Source organism: Callithrix jacchus, chromosome 7 (genome assembly GCF_049354715.1).
Source record: "Callithrix jacchus isolate 240 chromosome 7, calJac240_pri, whole genome shotgun sequence".
Taxonomy (NCBI): Eukaryota; Metazoa; Chordata; class Mammalia; order Primates; family Cebidae; genus Callithrix; species Callithrix jacchus.
In genome coordinates this window covers 101,790,072-101,814,801 of record NC_133508.1, presented here as the reverse complement: position 1 = coordinate 101,814,801, position 24,730 = coordinate 101,790,072, and the positions used below count along the sequence as shown (strand labels likewise).

Below are 24,730 nucleotides of genomic sequence, written 5' to 3'. Positions count from 1 at the left end.
CTGGCTGAAGAATTTAAGACCAGTGAAGGAATGGGCAACAGCAAGGAAGTAAGGAAGTATCTGTCTGGGCAGACCTTCAAATCTAATGGAAAAGAAGTGATCCCTTCCTTTTGGGTCTTCTTACTCCTCCACTATTGCATTTCATTCATCCGCCATGTCTACCTATCTTCCTCACTGGGTCATAAGCATCTTGCAGACAGAAACTTTGTATAATACAGGTCTGAAACCTCAGTACCCTATGTTGTACATGGTAGGTGGTCAGTAAATTTTATTTTCCTCCCTTCCTCCTTTTCTCCCTCCCTTCCTACCTCTCATGAATGAAAGGAGCCAATACAAAGGAGAAAAGAATAACAGGCGATCAGAGATGACACTGATGAGCATGTGCCCAGGCATCCTCACCCACCACAGTTGCGTTCAGTCCTGTGCTAAGCACTCAGAATGCAAAGAAAACTAAGATGTAGTTCATGCCTGAGAAGCTCACATTCATGTGGAAAGTGGAGGGAGAAGAAAGAGAGGACAGTATGTGAGCACCTTACTACAGCATAATGGGAGACATGCTTATCAGAATTCGGTACAAGGTGCCAGGGGACAGAGAGGACTGAACAGAGATCCAGCCCTGGACGGCAGAGCTCTACCTCTGAGACAGGAAACCATGTAAGCTTTCATATACTCCTTCAACGGGCTTTGAGGACCCGTTCTTTACCAGGTACTACGTTAAGAACTTTAAACACAATCATATTTTGCTTATTTATTATTATAACAACCCTATGCAGTAGATTTTACTTTTTCTTTTCACAGATAAAACTCCAGTCTAAAGAGATTAAGTAACTTACCACAAGCCACATGACTAGTAAATGTGGACAGCAGCTAACGACCATTAGACATCAGAGCCTGTGTTCTCTCCACTGTGGTCTAGAAAACATTTGTAAGAGAATCACCCTGGCCAAAATGTAGACTCCTGAACCCCTCCTAAGAGGATCTGAATAAGAACCTGAGAGCAATGCCTAGTAATCTGCATTTTAAAGCCATTCCCCAAGTAATCCTTAGCACATCAGAAAATGAGAACCACTGTCCTAAAACCACATGGTTCTGCATGGAAATTTCATAGTTGACAAGAGAAACAATAGACAGTAGGTGGGAAAGGCTGCTCCATCAAGACATGGCCACTTAAACACAAGAGAAGACGGTCACTTTGAATACTGAGGGCAAGATGCCTGACGATGTCATGAGAGAAAAGCAATGTATTAATAGCCAGAGAGATATGATACGGCATAGAGGCTAGAAAACCGTGCTGCACTCAGACTAGAGGACAGGTTGAATAGCAGAAGGGAAAAGATGAAGAGGTAGCTTGAATTTGCCAATTTACTAAACCCTTTTACATTCTGTCATTCAACAGCAGCATAATCCATTTTAATGAGTGTTTACTGTACATTAAGGCTAATCCTCACAACAACACTGCAAAGTAGATAATGCTTATCTCCATTTCACAGCTAAGGAAGCTGAGGTGGAGAAAGTGGCAGAAGAGGTTTCAGGTGGTGATTCTGCAGGAAAATGTAATATTCACAGATTGGTTGTACAGAAGAATCTAGGTTAGTGCTTTGCTTCCTGCAGCTTAAACCAATGAGATAAGTTAAAACCTTAGATAATCCTAGAATATGAAGGAGAACTGAAAAAAAAAAGGTGTATGTTTGGGGTGTGGGGCAGGGTGCTGTATAAAATCCTCTGCAAGACCACATAAGTGGAGAAAAGGTTTGGAAAGAAGTAGTTAGCTGGTGAGATGAAGAGAAAGGAACCTTCTAACATGCCCTGAATACCAATATCAGGTAGGGAAACAGCTGCCTGGTTGCCTTTTCCCATAGCCTTCATCCAAGCACACTGTTATGATTCTTCCTCTTCGTCTTTTTAAAGCAGCATACACTTAGAGGGATCTTTGATTTGAAAGGAAAATCTCAAAACACTACCTACCGTTCATGAGGGCATAGGTGAGAATCATTACAGAGTTGTTTAGAAAACTATTTTCTTCATTGATGACTCGGAGAGTTGCCTTTTTATCTTCTTCCGAAGAGTCCTTTGATGTAATGCCAGCTGACAGGTAAATGATGACCATGTCTGTATCTAAACAAAAACACATCAATTGAATGCTCTGTTGTATTCTGGCTAAAGGCAGCAGTTCAGTTTCCTGTCCATTTCCTTGGACTTCCCCACCTCGAGGACCGCCTAGCTCACTGTTTCTAGTCCCTCCCATTTGATGTTGTGGCTTTCATCCTCCTGCTTCTGCCTTTCTTCCATCCCACCCTTTCTGGACAATGAAATCTTATTTATGCAGCATCAGATAAAGAGATGGTCCTAATATATTTACCAGATAAAAGGAGGTGATTTCCTTTAGGCACCCATGGTTATAGTAATTTAAGCCAATCCAAATGGAAATCTCTCCTGCCTTCTGAAACAGATAATGCAGAATGTGACTTATCCTTTCCTCCGTGATGTAGGATCACCATCATGAATTCTTGTTTCTTGAGGACTAGGCTTTAAAACGATGATTCTTTCAGGGCTCTTCAGGCATATAATGTTATTTGCTCCTATACTAAGTATCTCTAGGTAACTTTCATTTAAAAATCTCATCAGTAGAGCAGTAAAACATGGACTTAGAAGCCAGTTGCCTGTGTTCAAAGCCCAGCTCTGCTACTTATAAGCTGTATCTGGGTAATTGAGGCAAATTTCTCAACCTCTCTACACCTAATTTTCTTTGTCTATAAAATGGGAGTAATGACAGGACTAACTTAATAGTGTTGCTGTGAAGAATAATTGGTTATTTTAAGTAAAGACTATCAGCAAAAAGGTGATAACAAAAAGAGGGTAAAAGAGAAAAAAAGAAACTAACACGTACACACACACACACACACAATGAAAACAAAAACTGTGCCTTTGGATTGAAGTAGCACCCTTGAGTTAGAATCAAAATTATTCTCCACATAGGGCTGAGAGGTAGAAAAACTGAGTTAATTTTGGCCCAGTATAACTTCTGTCAAGTGGACTGACTGAAAAAAATAAAAGGTGAAGAATTTCCTACAATTAGAGATAAATAAGCAGAGGATGAATTACCACAATAAAAAGAGGGGAGTCAGAGCTGGACTTTTACATCCTCTTTCTAATCTGCAATTCTTTGATTTAACATACATATATATAGGGTGTGTGTGTGTGTGTGTGTGTGTTTGTGTGTGTCGGTATTTTAAGACTGAGTCTTGCTCTGTCACCCAGGCTGGAGTGCAGTGGTGCAATCTCAGCTTACTGCAACCTCCCCCTCCAGGGTTAAAGCAATTCTCATGCCTCAGACTATCAAGTAGCTGTGACTACAGGCACACACCACCATGCCCAGCTAATTTTTTGTATTTTTAGTAGAGATGGGGTTTCACTGTTGGTCAGGCTGGTCTTGAACTCCTGACCTCAAGTGATCTGCCCCCCTTGTCCTCAAGACATCCTACATATTTTTAGGACATCCTACATATTTGTCTTTTTACTGAGAAATAAATATTTATATAATATGTTATACACTTATTCCTTCAGGTTTCTGTTACTGTTTTTTAGATGAGGTTGCTCTGTAGTGACTGTGGCAGGCAACCTCAAACTTGGTCCCTTAGTGATTCCATCTCCCGATATTCATTCATCTCCTGATATTCATTCATCTCCTGGGGTAGGTGCCTCCCTTGAGTGTGGCTGGATTTAGTGACTCACTTATAATGACTAGAATGCAGCAGAGGTGATGGGACATCAAGACCGAGACTGGGTTACAAAAAGCTTGTGGCTTCTGCAAGGGGTGGGCTTTCTCACTCTAAAGAAAGCCAGCTGGCAGGTTTTAAACAGTCCCATGGAGAGGCATGGAACAGATGCCCTCAGAACTCAATATCCTACCAGCAAAAGTGTGAATGAGATTGGAACTAGCTATTTCCCTAGTTGAACTTTGAGATGACACCAGCTCATCAATAGGTTGACTACAATCTCAAGAAACTCATTGGGCCAGAGGCACCCAACTATGCTGTGCCTAGATTCCTGATATACAGAAACTATGAGACAATAAATATGTATTAAGCCACAGTGTTGGCATAATTTGTTACAGAGCAATAGATAATGAATACAGTTATCCTTTAAAAAATTATCCTAATGGTGAAGACACACTGAAGCTTTAATTTCCTTCAGTTTATAAATTTCCATTTTAGATTTAAGTATTCTTTATTATACAGAATTGAACAGTTAACTTATATTGTATGAATGCCATCATAACAACTCAGTTTAACAAAATTTGACTCTAAGAAACAAGTGCATTCAAAGTTCCTCTTATTTACTCCTAATACTTAATACTAATTTTGATACTTGAACATTCTCTAGTGAACATTAACTGCACATTTAAATTTCACTATTATCAGGGATTAGGAAGTGAATGCTGATGCAAAAAGAAAATCCACACGTTTTAGGAGTATTCCTATCATAAATTAGATGTTAAGAAACCAGATGTCAGTGTTTTTTCAAAGTTGTATATATAGTTCAGTAAATTATTTTATAAAGACCCTAAACAGCTCATTTAAACTTCAGACTGAAAAATACAAAAACTGCTTGAGTCCCTAGTTGGGGGGAATATAGATATATAGATAGATTAGATATAGATATAGATATAGATATAGATATAGATATAGATATAGATATAGATATAGATAGATATAGCATGAGGATGATCTATGATATGAGACAAACCATCTCCTCATGGCAAAAGTACATGTTGGATAAATTCCTGGACAAATTAAAAGAGGACCCTAGTCTCTAAGTTTTCTCACTTAGCCTTATGATTCTGCATAAAATACACTGTCATTTAGACCTGTTTCTAGGGCAAAGGTCCATGTTTGGAAAGCCAGAAGGCTTGCAGCCCTTGACCTCCTTCGGTAGCCAAGCACATTTTCTTTCCATTCCAACAATAAGACGTACACTCTATAAGTATCCTTCCTGGCTCTGCCCAGCCCCTGACTCCATTCCCACCTTATCTCAAGAAAAATTGAGTTCTTTTTCATTCTTATCATCTCTGTCGAATTTGGTTTGATTTGTTTTTTAATGCATTATTAAATGCATTAATTCCCTTTCTAGTCACCCAGTTAGACCAATTTTAGGGGCGAGTAATTATGGGGTCTTGGGGTAGAACGAAGATTCAGCATGTAACTGGAAGAAAATATAATAGCTCTCCATCTGGTGAGTCTCTCTATACCTGGCATGTCTTGGGGTCAATATCAAAAAGGGAATAGCAACTCAAATTTGGGCTTTGCCCAAACCATTAGATGTCCACTCTTAACCATCTTTAGTTGAGGTTCATTATGATCCTCAATTAATCAGCTCCATAACAAATTCAAAACAAACAACTCCAAAATGTTAATGCTGTCAGTGAAAGATCTACCACAAGACTGAAGAAAGGGTCAGCATTGGACAAATTTTTTAGACCTTCTGATTGGTACAAGGCAAATTAATATCAACCAACAATGATTTATAACATGCAGCTTCTTTTTATATGGCTACAAACATGGGCATATACTTTACTTTCACATACAGACTAATCCTTACAACAATTGTCAAGAGTAGGTCTTATTTATTTGAATAACCTTGCACATGGCACCTAAAACAGCACCAGATACATAGTAGGGATTATAGAATTATCTGTAGAGTGAAGAGAAATAGTGACGTATAGAGTTTACACTAGAATAAACTTCTAGGAAGTGTATACAGACCACTCAATACGCTGCTGCCTAGGCCTGGGCAATCTTTGGGCTTGAGGTCAACTTAGGACATCTTGGGTATCTGATCTAGTTTAGCTGGAGCTAGAAGTCTTATAAGAAACTGAATATCATAATAATCACAGTGAATATGCATTGGATATTTATGATGGAATCCTGGATATTAGCACCCTTCCATTTACAGATAAAGAACGCAGGTCTGGAGAAATGAAACGCTATAGGCAAATTCACAAGATTAGAAAAATTTCAGAGTAGAACCCTGGTTGAAATCCATAACCCACATACTTAACGCCTGTGCTACATTGCCTGAGAGTACCCGGGGACCATTCCTTAACAAACTGGACAACGCTCATTCTTGAAGCCTTTCTTTATTGAAACTAATCTAGGTTATTTTTTCTCTAAAATATCAGTAAAAGCTATAACCTAGAGGCCAGTGAGCTAAGCCTTAGAAACATCTCCCTTGGCTTAAAAAGGGCTCCTCTGAGTATTTAGAAAACTGTGTCTTCAAAATTTGTCCAAGTCTCTAATGGTCAATCTTCTTGCCATGTTTTTGTTTGCCAATATTTAGAAAAACAAACAAAGAAAAATCCAGAGGAGAAATGCTTCCCACTAAACCAGCCTTCTGCTAATGTGCAATGCAGGAATGTCTGTGAGAAGAGATTTAATGAGGTCTCTATTCACAGTTTTGAAACTGGAACAAATGTCAACATTTGAAAATCAAGGGACTTCATATAAAAATCCAGATTTCTGGCTTCTCTTGAAATAGAAGATCTGGCAGCACTGGGCAGACATTCCTGCTAAATGGACTTAACAGAGGAGCAGCTGCCCTCTGGATGGTGCACGTGTCTGTGTGATCATATTCTCCAACTCATCCTCATTACCTTCCCCCAGCTCACTTGACTCACATTCACTGCCTGGCCACTGTGGGCATCTGAGTTTGCAACTGCTAGTCTAACATTTCTCTCCATCATTTGCAAAGTATAATAATCAAAATAAGACTTTAAAGATGGTTTGATGACAGAAGGATCCAGTAGAAAGAAAATTTCTAGTGAGGAATGCTGATAGGTGGGTGGCATTGAGAAACAGGCCAATCTGCCTCGAGTACTTAAGTTCAGCCTTGTTGACTGACCTAACTGAACCAAGAGCAACTTTACACTCAGCCACCCCATAACATTGACCTGTGGATAGCTAATGCTTGCCAAAGCTGGTAGGCCACATTCTAAGATAATCTAAATGAGCAGCATCCTCTATATGTTGAATGTGGGCATAACCTGTAACTTGATTCTAAGAAGAAGAATATGGCAAGTAATGAGCCATTACTCCTGTGATTATACTAAGTATCCTTGCAAAGATAGATGGATGTTTGCTGAGGTCCCTGATAAACTCACTTTGAGTCAATCACAAGGGAGAGTAAACTGATTAAATCAAAAGGGAAAGTGGGGCTGATCTAATTAGATGAGCTTGTTAAAAGAGGGTCCAAGCCTTCTCTGAAACCAAGGATTTGAAGAGATGCTCTTCTATTGGCCTTGAAGAAGTAAATGAAATGGGTTTTACAATTGCAAGGAAATGAACTCTGCGAACAAACATGTGAGCTCAGAAGAGGACTCTGAATGAACCTTAGGACTCTGAATGAACTGTAGTCCTGCTGATACTTTGATGGTAGCGTTGTGAGACCCTAAACAGAAGACTTAGCTAAGCTATACCTGGACTCCTGACCCACAAATCTGTGAGATAACAAATGTATATTGTGTTAAACTGCTAAGTTTGTGGTAATTTGTTATGCTGAAACATAAAACTAACACACCAAGTACCATCAGTAGTTATAATTATAGTAGCTTCCTTCTTTTGAGGACCCACTGTGTGCTAGGCACTATGCTTTGCATTAATCAGTGCTTAAACAGACACAATGAAGGGCTTGGAGATGTATTTTTAAAATTTATCTCAATAAGATACATTAATGTTTTGAAACAGAAAAAACTATACAGAGATTTTTGAATATAAAAGGGAAAATGAAATAGAGTCCTTTCATTAGTTTCAAAGCATGAGCCCCATTTCAAATATCACTTTCTTTTCTTTAGCATGCATCCTAATTCCAGATTTTCTTTAATACATAAAAATTAAATTAGAGGCTGGGTGTGGTGTCTTATGCCTGTAATCCCAGCACTTTGAGATGCTAAGGCAGGCGGATCACAAAGTCAGGAGTTCGAGATCAGCCTGGTCAACATGGTGAAACCCTGTCTCTACTAAAAATACAAAAATTAGCCAGGCATGGTGGCACACACTTGTAATCCCAGCTACTCAGGAGGCTGAGGCAGGAGAATCACTTGAACCCGGGAGGCAGAGGTTGCAGTGAGCTGAGATCACACCATTGTACTTCAGCTTGGGTGACAGAGCGAGATTCTGTCTCAAAAAAAAAAAAAAAACCACCAGAAACAAAATTAAATTAGAGTGCCTTTGTACATTTGAAGGGCTATGCTCATCTAAATGACAGCTGGTTAGAAGGAAGGATCCAGGCAAGAATTCCTGCTGTCTGCTTCTCATCCACATGTGCACAAGCAGACTTCCACTCCAAGTCAAAGAGGAAGCAAAACTGACAATTAGCATTAGAAAGGATGTGGAGATTCCCTTGGGAAATAAGTGGGAACATGATCTAAATAAAGGGGCAGGAAGGAGGCTCTGAGAGTCAATAAATTGTGCAGACCAACCATCTCTGATTTGAAAAGAAGAGAAAAATTCAGTAATGTCCTAGTATGAGATGATCATGAAGACAACATGTGACAATTTTATCCCAAATCAATTTTTTAAAAAAATCCCTTTATGCTGGACGCAGTGGTTCATGCCTGTAATTATAGCACTTTGGGAAGCTGAGGCAGGTGGATTGCTTGAGCTCAGAAGTTTGAGATCAGACAGGTCTCAGCCAATGAAACCGTGTCTTTACCAAAAATACAAAAGTTAGTCAGGCATAGTGGCATATGCCTGTAGTCCCAGCTACTTGGGAGGCTGAGATAGGAAGATCGCTGGAGCCCAGGAAGTTAAGGCTACAGTGAGCTGAGCCATGATCACATCACTGCATTCCAGCCTGGATGACAGAGCAAGCCCCTGTCTCAAGGTAAATAGATAAATAAATAAAATCTCTAAGCATCATTGTTTGATCAATTTAGAATATATTCTTATTGCCACCTTTTAAGTCCTCTGAGAGAATGCACTCACTTGCTTGAAACTTCGTGTTATTGTTTGTGCTTCGAATCAGCTGAAATGCCTTTTGGAATCCCACTGCATGCTGGGTAGGACTGTCTGAAGACTTCACGCTGCTAACAAAGGTGGACATTTTCCTTTTTGTCTCACTGGTGGCTGGAGACAAGAAGGTCTTATAGCACTGGTCTAGAGAGCAAGTCCGGACGGTATCTGCCACAGTTAACACAGAAATCTGGAGGAAAGAAAAAATAAAAAGACAAACTTGTTATCCTACCATTTAAAGGTTTATTTATGTAACAGAAGAGCCCAAGGAGTGAGAAAGCCTACAGAACAGATTTTGAGCATTTCAAAATAAATGCCTGCAGCCATCAATCTATCAAATTTGAAAAGGATCTGTAAGGATTGGTAAAGTGGGGAAACCTCTAGAGTTTGCTTTTTGTTCCAAGATGAAGTAGTAGTGTTATGTCCACAGGTAACATTAAACACACACACACACACACACACACACACACACACACACACACACACACACAATTTTATGCAGAGAAAAGGCATAGCAAGAATGAACTATCCTGGTTTTCAAACTGGAGGTGAAAGTGAGGATAAGAGAGTGAGGTGTGTGTGTTTTAAGCCACTAGGTTAGTGAGCAAAACCTCTGGAGTTGGCAAAGTCAAAATGATGAAGCAGAAAATGTCCACAGGCAATAGATTATCACTAGCTGTACCCACACATCTCTCTCTGAGGTGTCCCAGAGATTAGTAAGCCACTAGCAGCTTTCCCTTCTCCCTGACTTCCCATCAATCCTGAGATAAAGTTCAGTCATCCACCAGCATCCTAATCCCCCACCCCTCTCCTTCTCAGCGTAACTTCCAGTGTGCAAGTCATGACTACTTAGAAACCTTACCATGAGCCATAAAGAAGTATAAGCTAAACTTGGTGGTAGTTACAAAAGAGATTTTTGGATTGGTAGCTGCTTCCTCAAATATTAGAATAAAATCTAAACTATTCTTTTCCCAAAGTCCTTTTAAAGATGGATTAAAAAAATATACAGATGGTCCCTGATATCCAATGGCTTGACTTTACGTTGGTACAAAAGCAACAGGCAGGCAGTGAAGGTGTACTCTGAATTTTGATCATTTCCCAGGCTCTTGATACTCTCTCATGGTGCTAGGCAGTGGTAGCAAGCTGCAGCTCCCAGTCAGCCATGCAATCACAAAGGAAAACCACTGATACAGTATTCTGCAGTGTACTGTATTCAATAAATTATATGAGATAGTTAATACTTTATTATGTTATAAAATAGGCTTTGTGTTAGATGATTTACCATAACCGAGGGTTAACCTATATGTTCTGACGATGCTTAAGGGAGGCTAGCCCAAGCTGTGATGTAGCTTAGGTATATTAATGCATTTTCAACTTATGATGGATTGATCAGGATGAAACCCCATTGTAAGTCAAGGAGGATCTGTATATCACAAAACAATAAAGTACTTTAAAAGAGGCATTGAAGGAGAACCCCATGCCACAGGGGTCACGGTCACCTTGTCATGTTCATCGATGGCGCTGAGGATGACCTGAGCCGCGTCCTTGGCAATCTGAAGCTGGGTATCTGTGACTGAAGCCCCGTGGTCCAGAATCACTACTATGTGTTTTGACTGTGGCCGGACTGTAGAGACGTAGATGGGTCTGGAGGGAGGAGAAGCTCTCTGAGGTCAGTCTTGGTTTAGGTAAAGGGTCTCAACTTAACACAGTTGTTAACACTACAGTGCATGGGCATGTTGGTCTCTGTGTTCTCCCAAGGATGGCAGAAAGATGGAGAGATCCGCATGGAAGGAAAAACCATATTGGTGCACCGAAAATAATACCTAAGACAACAAAGTGTGTCTGTAGAACAGGGATGGGTAATTTATGCCTTTAAAGATCAAAGCAGACAAGAGAAGTTTTTCAGCAGCAAACCCTTTTGGAGATTGGCTTTTTGAGCACCACTAACATCTTGCTTTTTTCTTTCTCTCTCTCTCTCTTTTTTTTTTTTTTTCAGAGAAAAGCAGGAGTTTGTGATCTTTAATCCAATGCTTTCTGCACAACTCAAAACTTCTAGTAGTTAAAATCTACGTGTAAATTAGCCTCTGTTTGGTATTGCTCAGTGTACCTGTTTTGCTAAAGGATGTGGAAATAGCAGCCCCTTGGGCTGAGAGACCAGCCAAGGAGAAAAGGGTCCCCTCACCAGGGTTGGATTCTCCTCTGCAGATTTGCAGAGTGGGGCTTGGCTAGAAGTGAGGCAGCCTATAAACCGCGAGCATGCTGAGCAGCTTTGAATGGCAAGTTTGGTTTCTCCCTTCTCATACAAAGGCTCCTGCTAAGAGGCCCCTTTCCTTTCTGGACTGAAACAATTCACATAGGTCAGTCACCAAAAGGCCCCTTATCTGAGTATTTAAAACTGTGCCATCAAAATTTGTCCAAGTCTGTGATAGCCACTCTTCTTGCCAGGTTTTTGTTTGCCCACATTAAAAAAATGGGGGGTGGGGGCAGACACAAAGGAGAAATGCCTCCTATCAAAGCAGCCTTCTGCTAATGTGAGGTGCAGGAAGGTTTGTGAGAAGAGGTTTAATGAGGTCTCTATTCACAGTTTTAAAGCTGGAACAAATTAGATAGTTTAAGAAAGCAAATCAGCCTCAAGAGAATTCTCTCCTTTATTGACACCCCTAAAACACTAGACTTTCCTGTGAAATATTAGATGCCAGCTGAATCACAAAAGCCTGGGCACAAATTAAGAAATGAAGGCAAAGTCCCAAAAAACCTCCAAATCTGGCCAAATTTACACTAGTTGTTCTCAAGCCCAAAGTCCTGGAGTAATTGCTAAATACCACTATATTTTAACTAGTCAATACCACTGAGCCACTAGGGAAATGGGATAAAAAGAATCCAGAAGAGGTGGCTAAAGAAATAAAACAGAAAACAGAAAAGAAGGAAAATCTGATCATCTCAACACTGACAAGTAGGTCAACTAGTTAACTTCTATGATCCTCTAAGCTAGGTGGATGGATTTTCTTTAAAATGACACACTTCCTTTGTTCAAATTCAATTCACATAAATGAAACTTGGGATATGTGTTGGCATTGTCACATTAAGTTGTTAAAAGCTGCTTTAGTGGGATATATAAATAGTAATGTTAAATGTACAAACTGGGGGGCAGTCCTCATAGCATGATTGGTATCCACCAGTTCCTTTCTTGTGTTGCTATGTCCTGAAATCCACTCCATACTTCCAATGGACGTAGAGAACTTACAAAGGCATAAGAAGAAAGCAGTTAGGACAAGATATAAAAATAGCAATCTATGAGGAGAGAAATGTGGATTATTTAGCCAAGGGAAAAGAGGTTCAAGGGCTGATTAGTGCAGATTTAGGGTAGAGATACATGAAAATTTTCCAAATTGCCTTGTGTAGGGTGATGCTGATTTTTGACAAGGTTTTGCTTTCTCTTTTAAATTTTCTTTCACCAGTGCTTTGTTAAAATCAGCATGTCATCTAGCCTATCTCTTCTTAGAAGCAAATGAGAATTAGATGGTTCATGGTGGCCTTTGTTCTTGTGAGAATCCATGGTCATGACTTCTGGTCTGGTCTCCAAGACACCCAAGTCTTCATCAGAATATGTGGGGAGGGAAAGGAAGAAACCAAACACACAATAAAAATATCTTAGGATGGCCGGGCACAGTGGCTCATGCCTGTAATCCCAGCACTTTGGGGAGGCTGAGGCAGGCGGATCACCTGAGAGGTCATAAGTTTGAGACTAGCCTGGCCAACATGGCAAAACCCCATCTCTACTAAAAGTACGAAAATTAGCTGGGCGTGGTGGCGTGCCTGTAATTACAATATTCAGGAGGCTGAGGCAGGAGAATCACTTGAACCTGGGAAGCGGAGGCTGCAGTGAGCCAAGATCACTCCATTGCACTCCAGCCTGGGCAACAAGAGCAAAAAACTCTGTCTCAGGGAAAAGAGTGTGCGTGTGTGTGTGTGCGTGTGCATGTGCGTGTGTCTTAGAAAAGCACAGACGAAGTATTTTCCTTGGGGAAAAATTCTAGATACAATTTAAAGTAAAGATGAAGCTAAAGTAATTGTGTAGACTCCAGAAGATGGTATGAAAACTGGGCACCCTGCACTAGAGCTTCAGATGTTCTGGCATCGAACATCTGACACCGCAAACAGGAAACTGTCAGGATCAAATGGGAAAGTGTATTTGCTTTGGGAGTTCTATAATTAATGAGTCTTGTCATACAAATTATCTCACCATTATTGCCCTTCTGCCTACATGGTAGAATCTCAAGTCATGTCTGTGAGTGAGAAAAGCAGGATGTTAGCGATCTTTAATCCAATGCTTTCTTCACACCTCAAAACTTCTAGTAGTTAAAATCTGCATGTAAATTTCATCCAGTATGGCCAAGCATATCACCATGGAAAGGGGAGTTGAGTATCACAAACTCTACTCTGAGATATGTTCTAGGGCTGCACTATATAGAGAAGATACCATCACTTATATTTCAAAAAAGAAGTCTGAAACATTAAACATTCCAGGTGCTTCACACAATTTGACTCCACTAGTAAAGTGGAATTTTTTATATGGCACATTAGATAGCTATAGAAAAGCTCTGGGTTTTGTAATTTACCCTTCCCTAACATTTCATATCCACATATACTAAATGGTGAATTCACTGCAGAACAACTGCAAATTTCTGAATCCACAGCTTAGAGGCAGAGCCATAAGCAGAAATGAGAAGTTTTATCTTTCATGTAGATCACTTTGAAGCAATAATTAAAAACTTTAGCATGCAAGTCAACATACCTACTACGGTGTTCATAGCTGCCCTTACACCGGAACTTGTGTGCTGGGAAAACAGTGAAAATTCCTTCTTCTGAACTGAAATATTGCCACTTAATTCCAGGGTTGGATTTCAGGTTGTCTGCAAGAACTAAAGGGGTGAGGAAAATGAAATACAACCACCAAATCCACAGGTGCATGCAGGCACCATTCCTCAGGCATCTGTTTTGCATAAACTGCTTGTAGTATGAAGAAATCCCACTAGATAAAAGGTTGTAAATTTCCTATGAAGCGTTTTCTTTCTACCCCTTAAAAACTACCCCAAGAACAGAAAACATAATGTTTCAGCTAAGTGAAGTTATTACTCTTAATATTGTAATGTGACATTAAATGTCTTGGATTATTTTTCCAGTGCAAATAATTCATTTGCACTAGTCTCTGCCCACACTGAGCTGGTCCCTGTTGGGCTAGCACACACTAGCTGGCTTGGGGTACAGTCTCTAACTGTGGAAAACAATGATGTTAGTAGGCCTCATTGCCAGAGGGACTAACCCTCTGACCTTAACCTTGCCTTTACTTCACAATGAAGGAAACAGCATACACAGCACTTAAAAAGACAGGCCATAATCATTCGGTAAAGCTGTTACTTATGGAATGATTTCTCTGTGCCAGGTGCTGGGATACAAGCTTCCTTATGTTACCTCGTGTCATTCATAAAGCAACCCCAAGATGTAGCTGGTACTGTTATCACTACTTTGGAGTTGAGAAAATATGCTTAAGTGATTTGTCAAAGACCTCTCATCAGTAAATGGCCAAGTTGGGATTCAAACATGGCTGTCCTGACTCCTGTGTTCCTTACATCATGCTGTACTGCCTTCCTTCCTATCTACATAGCAACCCTACCACTGACCTGTCTGCCATTCCCTCAGCCCAAGTGCCAGCTGCCTTGTTGTGTGCAATCCTATCCCACAACCTCCATGAAGTCTTTCTTACCCTCTCCTGCAATCAGAATTCCCTCTTTTCCGAACCCTTAGAATCTTTTGCTCTACTCCATTCTGACTCAGCTATTTATTACACACTTACTATGCATTGGTCACTGCTTTACATTTGGAAAGATATACAAAGAGGAGCAAAAAACAAGCCTTACTGTAATAACTGACACACAAGCAGAGTTATACAGATGGAGATGGAACAAAAAGAAATTCAGTGGAGGGAAGATTCTGAGCAAAAGTAAAAAGGAAGGAATGCATGAGGTATATTTGATGAGAAAATATATTAAGCTTTAAACACCCATGTGATCAAATAAGGATCTGTTTGTATGACTTTCAGGGCCGAGGCATGACTCCAACAACAATGATGGATTTTTACCTTTGTTGTAGACAAAGAGCTTTGACACAGGATATTTAAGTTTCACCCAATAATACATGATATGTAGTCTTATCTTCATATGGAAAATGAGGAAACTTAAGCTCAAAGAAATTAAATGGCCCCTTATAACATTGCCATGTTTTATTTTCTTCATAGCACTCATCACCATCTGAAATATCATTTGCTTAATACCAGTTCATCCTTCTCTCCTCCCTCCTCAGCCCCAGTTAAATGTTAAGGTCCATGCAATGAAGAACTTGGCCTTGTCCCCCATATAGGCTAGAACGATGCATGCACAGTGAGTGTAAGCAGTTCCTACACAAACGAATATCCACAGCTATCAGGTGATAAGGTCATGTCTTGAACATAGCTCTTCTGACTCTGTGTTTCTCACCAAATCCTTTGGCTTCAAATAAAGTGGGTGGACTAATTCTAGTATTATGTTTTTATACCATATGTAGCATCAGGAATTACATTCTGAAATGGGAGCTGCAAAGGTTTGCAGGATATTGTCGGGGCGATGGTTCCCTGGGAACTCAGGAGCAACAGTCATGTGACTGCCTCCCCTCCTCTAGAGCATCATGAACTCCAAGAAGGTAAGACAATGGTCTACTCTGTCTCCTTGACACTCAGGATAGTGGCTGCCCTGTCCTGGAGATTTGTTATATTAGCAGGACTGAATTCCTATTCTATCTTTTTATGTCTAAATTTTTTTGAGACAGGGTCTCACTCTGTCACCCAGACAGGAATGCAGTGGTGCAATCACAGCTCACGGCAGCCTTGATCTCCTGGGCTCAAGCGATCCTCTTGCCTCAGTCTCCTGAGTAGCTAAGACTATAGGTGGGAACCATCACACTCAGCTAATTTTTTTTTTATGCTTGCAGAGACAGGTTGTCACTATGTTGCTCAGACTGGCCTCAAATTCTTGGCCTTCCAAAGTATTAGGATTACAGGCATGAGCCACTGTGCCTAGCCCTGAGATTTTATCTGAGACAGACGGGCCTTGCTTCCAGTCTCCACTGTCTCTCGTTCACTGCATTTACATCCACTATTATCCTGATGTCTGCTTGGCTTTGACCAACTTTTCATGATTCATTCTTCTCCTACCATGGGCAGGGAACTGCTCTTTGGGATGGAGGTAAGGAGAGGGAAAACATCAAATCCTTACCAACAAAAAAAGGCTAATTGAGGGATATTGGAAATATACACTAATCCTTTAATTAATAATTATCATAGTGTCTGATTAAGAGCTTGGGTTTGGATATGGAAATCCAAAGATAGGAAAGATCTACCTGCTGTCATTGAGATGGTGTTGGGAACAAGTGCTGACTGAGTGTCTATGACCCTCTAGGCATTATGCTAGGTGCCTTCTGGACGGTATGGTGGACTTTTGCCATCTGGGCATGTACATTGAGAACATACCTACCTCCCAAGATGACCAATGTGCAAGAGGAGGGGAGTAGAGCTTTATAGCAGGGTCACTACAGAGTGTGCTCAGTTAGCAAGACAGGAAGCCAGAGGTCAAGTTCCTCTTAATGACTTGTTGAAAGACAATTACATATAAGTATACAGCATTTGCTACTGCCATCTACATATGATGTAGAGCACAGAGTGATAAACTCCTTTCCTTTTCTCCATCCAAGTGAGGCTCACCATTTTTAACATTTTATTTACTTTGCAGAGGTCTTTCTGCCATTAGCAATGCTTTCTGAGGACTATCTTTTTGAGCCATGGCAAATATTTTGATTGCTTTCCAAAAATTAATACATGTGACAGTGAAGAAAATACGTGCTTGGTGTTAAAATGCCAGTTTCATCTTTATTTCCTGCATGTACATACTCAGGTATGATTTTAGTGTTGGCTCCACCTATCACTGGAACAGCTTCAAAGCATGAGGCAAGATAAAGACATTGGTTAATAAACCTCATTTTAGGCTAATCGTTAACAATGACTTACACAGAAGAAAATGCTGGGACAACATGTGACTGGACCATAAAAGTGCCCCATGGTGCTGCCTCTATCAACCTGCCCACTACCTGAAACATACGCCCAGAGCCAAACAGAGTTATACCTATGCGGGGTCTGATGAAACAAAATGGAGACTCGACTCTAGCAAACATCTACCAGGCATCTGCATGTGCCAGCTTTGTGCTTATGCTCCCACATACACCATTTAATTATCAATGCAGCAAACCAGTCTTTTAACATGCACTAAGTTTTCAGGTGTTTCAGTTAGAATGGAGTGAACTCCATAGACACTTAGGAACACTTTTTAAAAATTAATTTTTAAGTTATATACATTTAGAGGGTACAAATGCAGTTTTGTTACGTGGATATATTGCGTAGTGGTGAAGTCTGAGCTTTCAGTGTAACCATTACACAAATAGTATACATTGTACCCATTAGGTAATTTCCTTTTCTTTCCTTTTTTTTTTTCCTTTTTTCTGAGACTGAGTCTCACTCTACCACCCAAGTAGGAGTGCAGTGGCATGATCTTGGCTCACTACAACCTCTGCCTCCTGGGTTCAAGTGATTCTCCCACCTCAGCTTCCCAAATAGCTGGGATCACAGGCATCTGCCACCATGTCCATCTAATTTTTGTATTTTTAGTAGGGACGGAGTTTCACCATGTTGGCCAAGCTGGTCTTGAACTCCCAACCTCAAGTGATCTGGCTGCCTCAGCTACTCAAAGTGCTGGTATTATAGGCGTGAGCCACTGCACCTGTCCTCACTAGGTCATTTCTCATCCCTCATCCGCCTTCCAGCCTCTCACCTTTCCAAGTCTCCAATGTCTATCATTTCACTCTCTCTCTCCAAATCCACATATTATTTAGCTCCCACTTATACCTGACAACATTCAGTATTCGACTTTTTGCGGGAACACTTTAGAATTCCCACTCTTCCCCTATCCCTAATTGCTTTAAATGATCAGATCTTTGTATAGAAACTTTCCTTCAGTCTGGCACAGTGATCAGCCAACTTCTGTAATGGGCCAGATAGTAAATATTTCTGGCTTTGCAGACCATAAGGTCTTTGTCATAATGACCCAAATCTGTCCTTGAGAGGGCAGACATAGACGTTTGTAAATGAATGAATGGGCTGTGTGCCAATACAAGTTTATTTACAAAAATCATTGGAAAGCTAGATTTGGTCAGCATCCTCCAACAAAGCTATGCAAAACATACTATACATAGGACTAAAAGTATTTCCAAAGCCTTAGAATTTTAGCTGTTAACATCCCTTTCCCTTCCTAGATCCCTCATGCATACCAAGGGGCTGTAACACATTTTATCCTCACAAAAGTCCTAGGAGTAAAAATTATTATCTCCAAGTGACAGCTGAGGAAACAGGCATGGGGAGCTTGTTTTTGACATGCCTGAGGTTTCACAGTGGGCAAGAAGGGGCCATGAGAGTCAAGGCAGTCTGTGACCACAATGCCTGTCTTCTTGTCTCTCTGCCAGGAAACTTGCCCTTTGTAAGACATCTGGCTGACATGAGTGTGTGTAAACATGGAAGAGACTTTTTCTCCACCTCGTCTCCTGGGGTCTGAAGCTTTAACCTTGATCTCACATTAGCACTGTTCTCCAGACACCCCTGCCAACCCCTTAATAAAAAGGCAAACATTGCCTTTGGAAATAAAGGAAAGCTCAATGACCTCATTTAAAAGTAACATCTGTAACAATAAACAGGCTACAGTGAAACTATTAAAAGGGGAGCCAATGGGAGCAAGAATGTTTTAAAAATAAATCAGAACTCATATAGTGCATGATACATTCAGTCTCACCACAAAAGATCATTCTGGCTCATTATAATCATTCCAACACTATAGCACAGTTTCAGGCAAGGTTTCTCCAATTCGCCTGCTGAGGACTCCTTTGGCATCTGATTAAATTACATCCATTATTTGGTACTAGCAGAAGATGATGGATATGATGGTAATGAGGCCCCCGGGGCCCAGAAGTAATCTATCAATGTGCTGTGCATCCAAGATGGCCCCTCTCTGACCTAGATGTGGAAGTGAATGAGAGCCTTATTATCCACACAGGCAACACAGAGGGGGCTTCCCCCATTCCTATGAGTCAGTTAGGTGTCTAGCCACTGGATGACTTGGGCTGGTGTCCAACCACAGGGTCCTGCACACTCACTCTTTCCTCAAAAATGTTGGAAGTGGTCCAGGAAAAAAGCTGGGCAGACGGCCAACCCGTTGAGCAGTGATGTACAGCATTAGGCTTTAGGTGATTAATGGGCAGGGGCCGTATCTGTCTAAATTGCTCTACACACCTACCTCAGACAGACACATGTGCAGGAGGCAATAAATGCTTTTTCCTAAGTGAAGTTTATCCCCAAGTTAGAAGTTACTGCACTTGCTTAAATCTTCCTCTAGTGTTTTACCTCTTCCTACTTCTACTCTGCCTTATCGTTGTTATAGGTACATTCCAGCTCCTCCATCACTAGATTCTAAGATCCTTGAGGGCAAGATCTACACCTGACTCATCTCTGTATCCTAAAGCAGACACTCCCAGTTCTTTTCACATTGACACACATACTCTTTGAGAACTGCAGGATTGGTATCTGTAGCACACAGGCTGGAACGATCTATACTTTTGTGTGTTAAGTTCTAAAATTTTTCTTTTAATGCCAATTATTGTTATTATTATTATTATTGAGATGGAGTCTCGTTCTGTTGCCCATGCTGGAGTGCAGTGGTGCAATCCCGGCTCACTGCAACCACCGCCTCCCAGGTTCAAGTGATTCTCCTGCCTCAGCCTTCTGAGTACCTGGGATTGCAGGGGCTGGTTACCATGCTCAGCTCATTTTTGTACTATTGGTAGAGATGGGGTTTCACCATGTTGGCCAGGCTGGTCTCGAACTCCTATCCTCAGGTCATCTGTCCACCTCAGCCTCCCAAAGTGCCAGGATTACAGGCATGAGCCACCAAACCCAGCCTAATGCCAAACTTAATTAAAAAAATAAATTGAATATTATGACTACATTAATATAGAAGCAATGATAATTTTAAAGAGGTCTTAAAATGCTAGATACTCCCTTCTTCAAACACCACTGCCTTGATTAAGAAAGTCTGCCAATGCAATCAGCATAGAAATAGTTAGGTAAATGGAGAGATAAAAAGTCTGCTTATGTGAGTTCATGAGTCTATACATGTCAAAATGTACTAACTGTACATGTTAAACCTGTGAAGTGTACTGGATGTCAATTATACATCAATAAAACTGTTTTGGTAATAAAATAGTGAAAATGTATTGAACATCATACAAAACAGTTTCATATATGGTGTACTACTTTTTATAATTACTCTATGGGTTTGTTATTACATTCCCATCTTATAGATGCAGAACTAACATGCTCAAGGCTGCAAGAACACAGCATGCTTTGATTGATTTAGGTATGCCTGCCTCTAACACTACATACAGTACTGCCATGTGTTAAGAAATACATGCTGGATGAATTAACAATCAACAGATAAAAAACTTACTGAGTATTCTTGAGAGAGAGAATAAATATATAAACATGCAGGTATTTCTCAATCAAAATAACAGATTTATTTGTTTATAAATATACAATGTAAATAAGTACAATTAGGGAAATGTATAACAAAACAAAATAATTTTATAATTGGAATAAAACTGAAGGCGAAACTGACCACTAAACTGCTGAACGGCTAAAACTGGCAAACACTAGCTGGGCAGTTCAGGCTGGCTTGCCTGGAAAATCGCAGACGCAAGCTACTGCTTAACAGGCAGAACTGGTAGTAATTACAGCATATGTGACTCTGAGAAACCTTAAACACTAAATAGCATACGTTAGATAAGAGATGGGGTTTTTATATAACTGAGATAGTAGTTGCACTCTTAATTATTTTGAGGTGTTCTACAGGTTAGAGACGTGCATTAGGTGGATTTTATTTTTCACTGTCAACTTGAGCAAGTATAAGAAAGCCATTTGGAAATGGCCTGGTGCTGTTTTGCATTTTCTATTTAATTCAGGTTGGTACTTACCAACTAGAAAAAAGGCCCTGGTAAATCAGAATGGACTGGGAATGAAAAGCCACAGGTTCAAGTCCCATCTCTTAAGACTGGCAAGCTGTCTGACCTTAAATTTACTCTCTATCTAGCATCTAAAGGCTTCTTTCTAAAATGTAAATCAAATCCCCTATTGCTTTACTTAAAACCTTTCAAAGGTTCCCTACTGTACACCATGCTTAGCATTAAATTCAAACTCTACAAGGCCCTGCATGACCTAGCTTCTTCCTATTCTCCAACCTCACCTCTTCCTCCTTCAACTCACTACATTGTACATCAAGAGCCAATTCTTTCAGTTCCATAAATGTGCCCTTGGTACAAGGCGATCCCTAGGCCTGGAAAAATTCTTTCTTCACTTGTCATATAGCTCTTTTTTATCCTTCCGGTTTTGCCTGAAATTCTACTTTCTCAGAGATCCTTCCCTGACCACTCCCAATTCTTTTTTTTTTTTGAGACAGGGTCTCGCTCTGTCGCCAGGCAGCAGGCTGGAGTGCAGTGGCACAATCTCAGCTCACTGCAAGCTCCGCCTCCTGGATTCAAGCAATTCTCCTGCCTCAGCCTCCTGAGTAGCTGGGATTACAGGCACGCACCACCATGGCCAGCTAATTTTTGTATTTTTAGTAGAGACTGGGTTTCACCATCTTGGCCAGGATGGTCTTGATCTCCTGACCTTGTGATCCGCCCGCCTCGGCCTCCCAAAGTGCTGGGATTACAGGCATGAGCCACCGTGCCCGGCCTACCACTCCCAATTCTTTTCCTCTCTTATAGTACCTGGTATTTTTCTTCATAGCAAAAATTGGCAATGTCCTGTGTATTCTTTATGTAGCTATGTGTTAGCATCTCTTACATAGAGGAGCTGTAAGCTCCACGGGGAAGGAACAACACAGATTTACAACTAACGAGGAAGAACAAACTTCCAACTGGCTTTGATCAAGTTTATACAAAAAAAGGGGGAAAAAGGGAGCATCCTCACTCCTACTGACTTAGAAGATATAAGGACTATGAGACCATTATCAGTGGCCCAAGACTATATATATATGGAATGTCCAAGTGGTACCAGGAAAAGATTATTTAAATGAACATATGGAGAAAACTTAACATTAGTCTTTTAAAAACACGAAGCCATCACAGGTAGCTCATTGTGATCACTGATGAGCAAGGCCAAGAGGAAACATTTTCTCATTTCAAGTATTCTCATTACAAGCATTTTAAGTATTTGCAATTTCAAGTATTAATTATCAGTGCAGCCATAAAATCTTTTGCTGTAAAGCCCTTAACAAGCAGGAATGATGCCTAATAATTTAAGATTATTTGGCTAGAGTCCAGCAGACTATCAGTGGGCCGGGGTAGAAGGTGAATTTGGCCCTAAAAATTTTGCTTTCGAATTTTGCTGCAGATTGGGTAGTGGGAATCTTTCTATTTGCCTGTTAGCTCAGGACAATCCTCCTCCAACCAACTCTAAGGCACAGGATCTTAATCGTTTCTGTTCCATAAATGCTTTGGTAGTCTAGAGAAGACAGAATCTTTGTAAAACATACAAATAAAACATTTAAGATTACAAAGGAAGCCTATTATAAAAAATAGTTTCCAAAATATTACAAATTTAAGTTTATGATAATATATGTGTTTCTTTACTAATGCATTAAGAAAGATTAATACATTAAGAAAGAAAGATTATGGTAGGTCTCATACCTTCAGCAAGTTGGAAATCATGATGATCATACACAATATTTCAAGACATAGTCAACAACTGTTATGTGAGATGAAAATCACCATGACTTCTTTGATGACAAAAATCACTGTTATGAAAAGTACACTATGGATTGTTACCTTAATTTATGATTGAAGTAGAGATTAATTAAAATAAAGTTCTAATTTATTTAACATAGGAATGCATGATTCTCTTAATTCTGTGAACTCTTTAGGAGGGGATGAGGTCTGCCTCTAAGGGACAATGCACTCTTGTTGATTTTGATATTCGTATGAATTAGAAATCTGCTTACAAAGGAGGCTTCACTGTAAGGGCACTTCTGTAGTGATCACTTTTATTAAATTGTATTTCTAAACAGCTACATGTAGGTGGGACAGGAAGATATCTCTATACTCATTGTTTCCAAAGTCAGTACCATCTCTATTATATATTAAGTTCACAGCAGCTCAGAAAAAAAATCAAACTGCTTTAAAAAATTAAAACGTTTAAGGCCTATGATGGCTGGATGAAAAAACTGATAAGATATGGTGCTGCCAGCCCACTTCTCCTTTTCTAAACCTTTACCAACTAAAAATTCCCAGGGTGCCAAGTAGATGATAATAAGTAAACAGGGAGATGGGATTTAGATTAATAACAGATCAGGCATCATTCTAGATATTTTGCTTATTTATTTCTGAAATCTTGTAACAATTTATTTTATAAAGTCAATATAATTATTGTCATTTTACAAAGCAGAAAACTGAAGCTGAGAGAGGTGAAGCAACTTATCTATGTCCATACAGTTATCATAACTAGAGGAGGCAAACAGTGACCAATAGATCTAGTAAGTCATCTTGCTTTTTCCCCCTCCTTCTTGCCTTATCATATTTTATTGAGTCCTGATTATGTATAAGGCACAGTGTAGGGGTCATGCCCTCTGCTTTTGGGTCTAGAACACTTTCTACTAAGCCAAGGGAAGATTCATGGCATGTAGCAGTGAGAACACAGAAGAGGGCACTTGAGAGAGAGGTGCTCTTAGATCTGACCTCCAGTGCTTACCACCATTCCAAGATGCTCTTGCCCAGAGTATCCCAACAGGTAAGGCTCTCGAATATAGGCTCTATTTGATCCCCACACTATAAAATGCTGACAAAGTAATATAAAATAGAAACTGGTCTTCTGACAAGCTCTGTTCCTCCATCACCCTCTGTGTAAGGACTTGAACAAGTTGACTATTTCTTAGAGTTACTATGCTAATTCTAAGCCAAACCTCATAATTTTATAATAACCACTGGCTTATTTTTCTTTAGCCACAGCACACAAACTGTTGTCAGATAAGCAACTGAAAAAAATATGCCTTCCTGCTTTCAAGCCTTCTTACTTTCCATTTGTTGAGTCTCGAGACCCTCCAGTATACAGTATACTAAACTCTCCATGAATAATTCTAACAGATGGGCCCCAGATTCCCTGACCCCCAGACGTTTTCCTTCCATCATCTAACTGGTTCTTATGTCATCAGCCTCTGCAGTCAAAAAAAAAAAAAACCAACCATGTCCCCCAAACTCCTTTCCTGTTCTCTTTAATGCTTAAACCACCTCATCTAGGGGAAAAAGATGAATTTTTATTGGGTTGTGACTTTTGTTTTTCTCAACAATTTTGTCCACCAGAGGTAGGGACACACAGAACATGCTTGTAATGGAAAGCTTATTGCCTCCCACCTCAAGGAATTCTGGGCTTCCTCACGTCCAGCCCAACACCTCTCAGAAAAACACACTAAGCTGTCGACCTTCTGCAGCTTGCCAAATAGAAAATGCAATAGCTATCCTAAATACACAGAGGCACAGACACACGAAAA

General features: G+C 40.2%; 1 protein-coding gene across 5 annotated transcripts in view; it reads right to left on the bottom strand.

The window, feature by feature from the left end:
* The window catches only part of CACHD1 (cache domain containing 1), a 223,561-nt gene that overhangs the window by 50,124 nt on the left and 148,707 nt on the right, over positions 1-24,730 (bottom strand). For all 5 annotated transcript variants that reach the window (XM_009001398.5, XM_078332128.1, XM_035251734.3 and 2 more), the window contains 4 exons: positions 13,801-13,927; positions 10,505-10,649; positions 8,979-9,195; positions 1,966-2,115 (listed from right to left, as the gene is read on the bottom strand). In XM_009001398.5, coding sequence (XP_008999646.2) covers positions 1,966-2,115; positions 8,979-9,195; positions 10,505-10,649; positions 13,801-13,927 — 639 coding nt within the window. The remainder of the gene's footprint in view (positions 1-1,965; positions 2,116-8,978; positions 9,196-10,504; positions 10,650-13,800; positions 13,928-24,730) is intronic.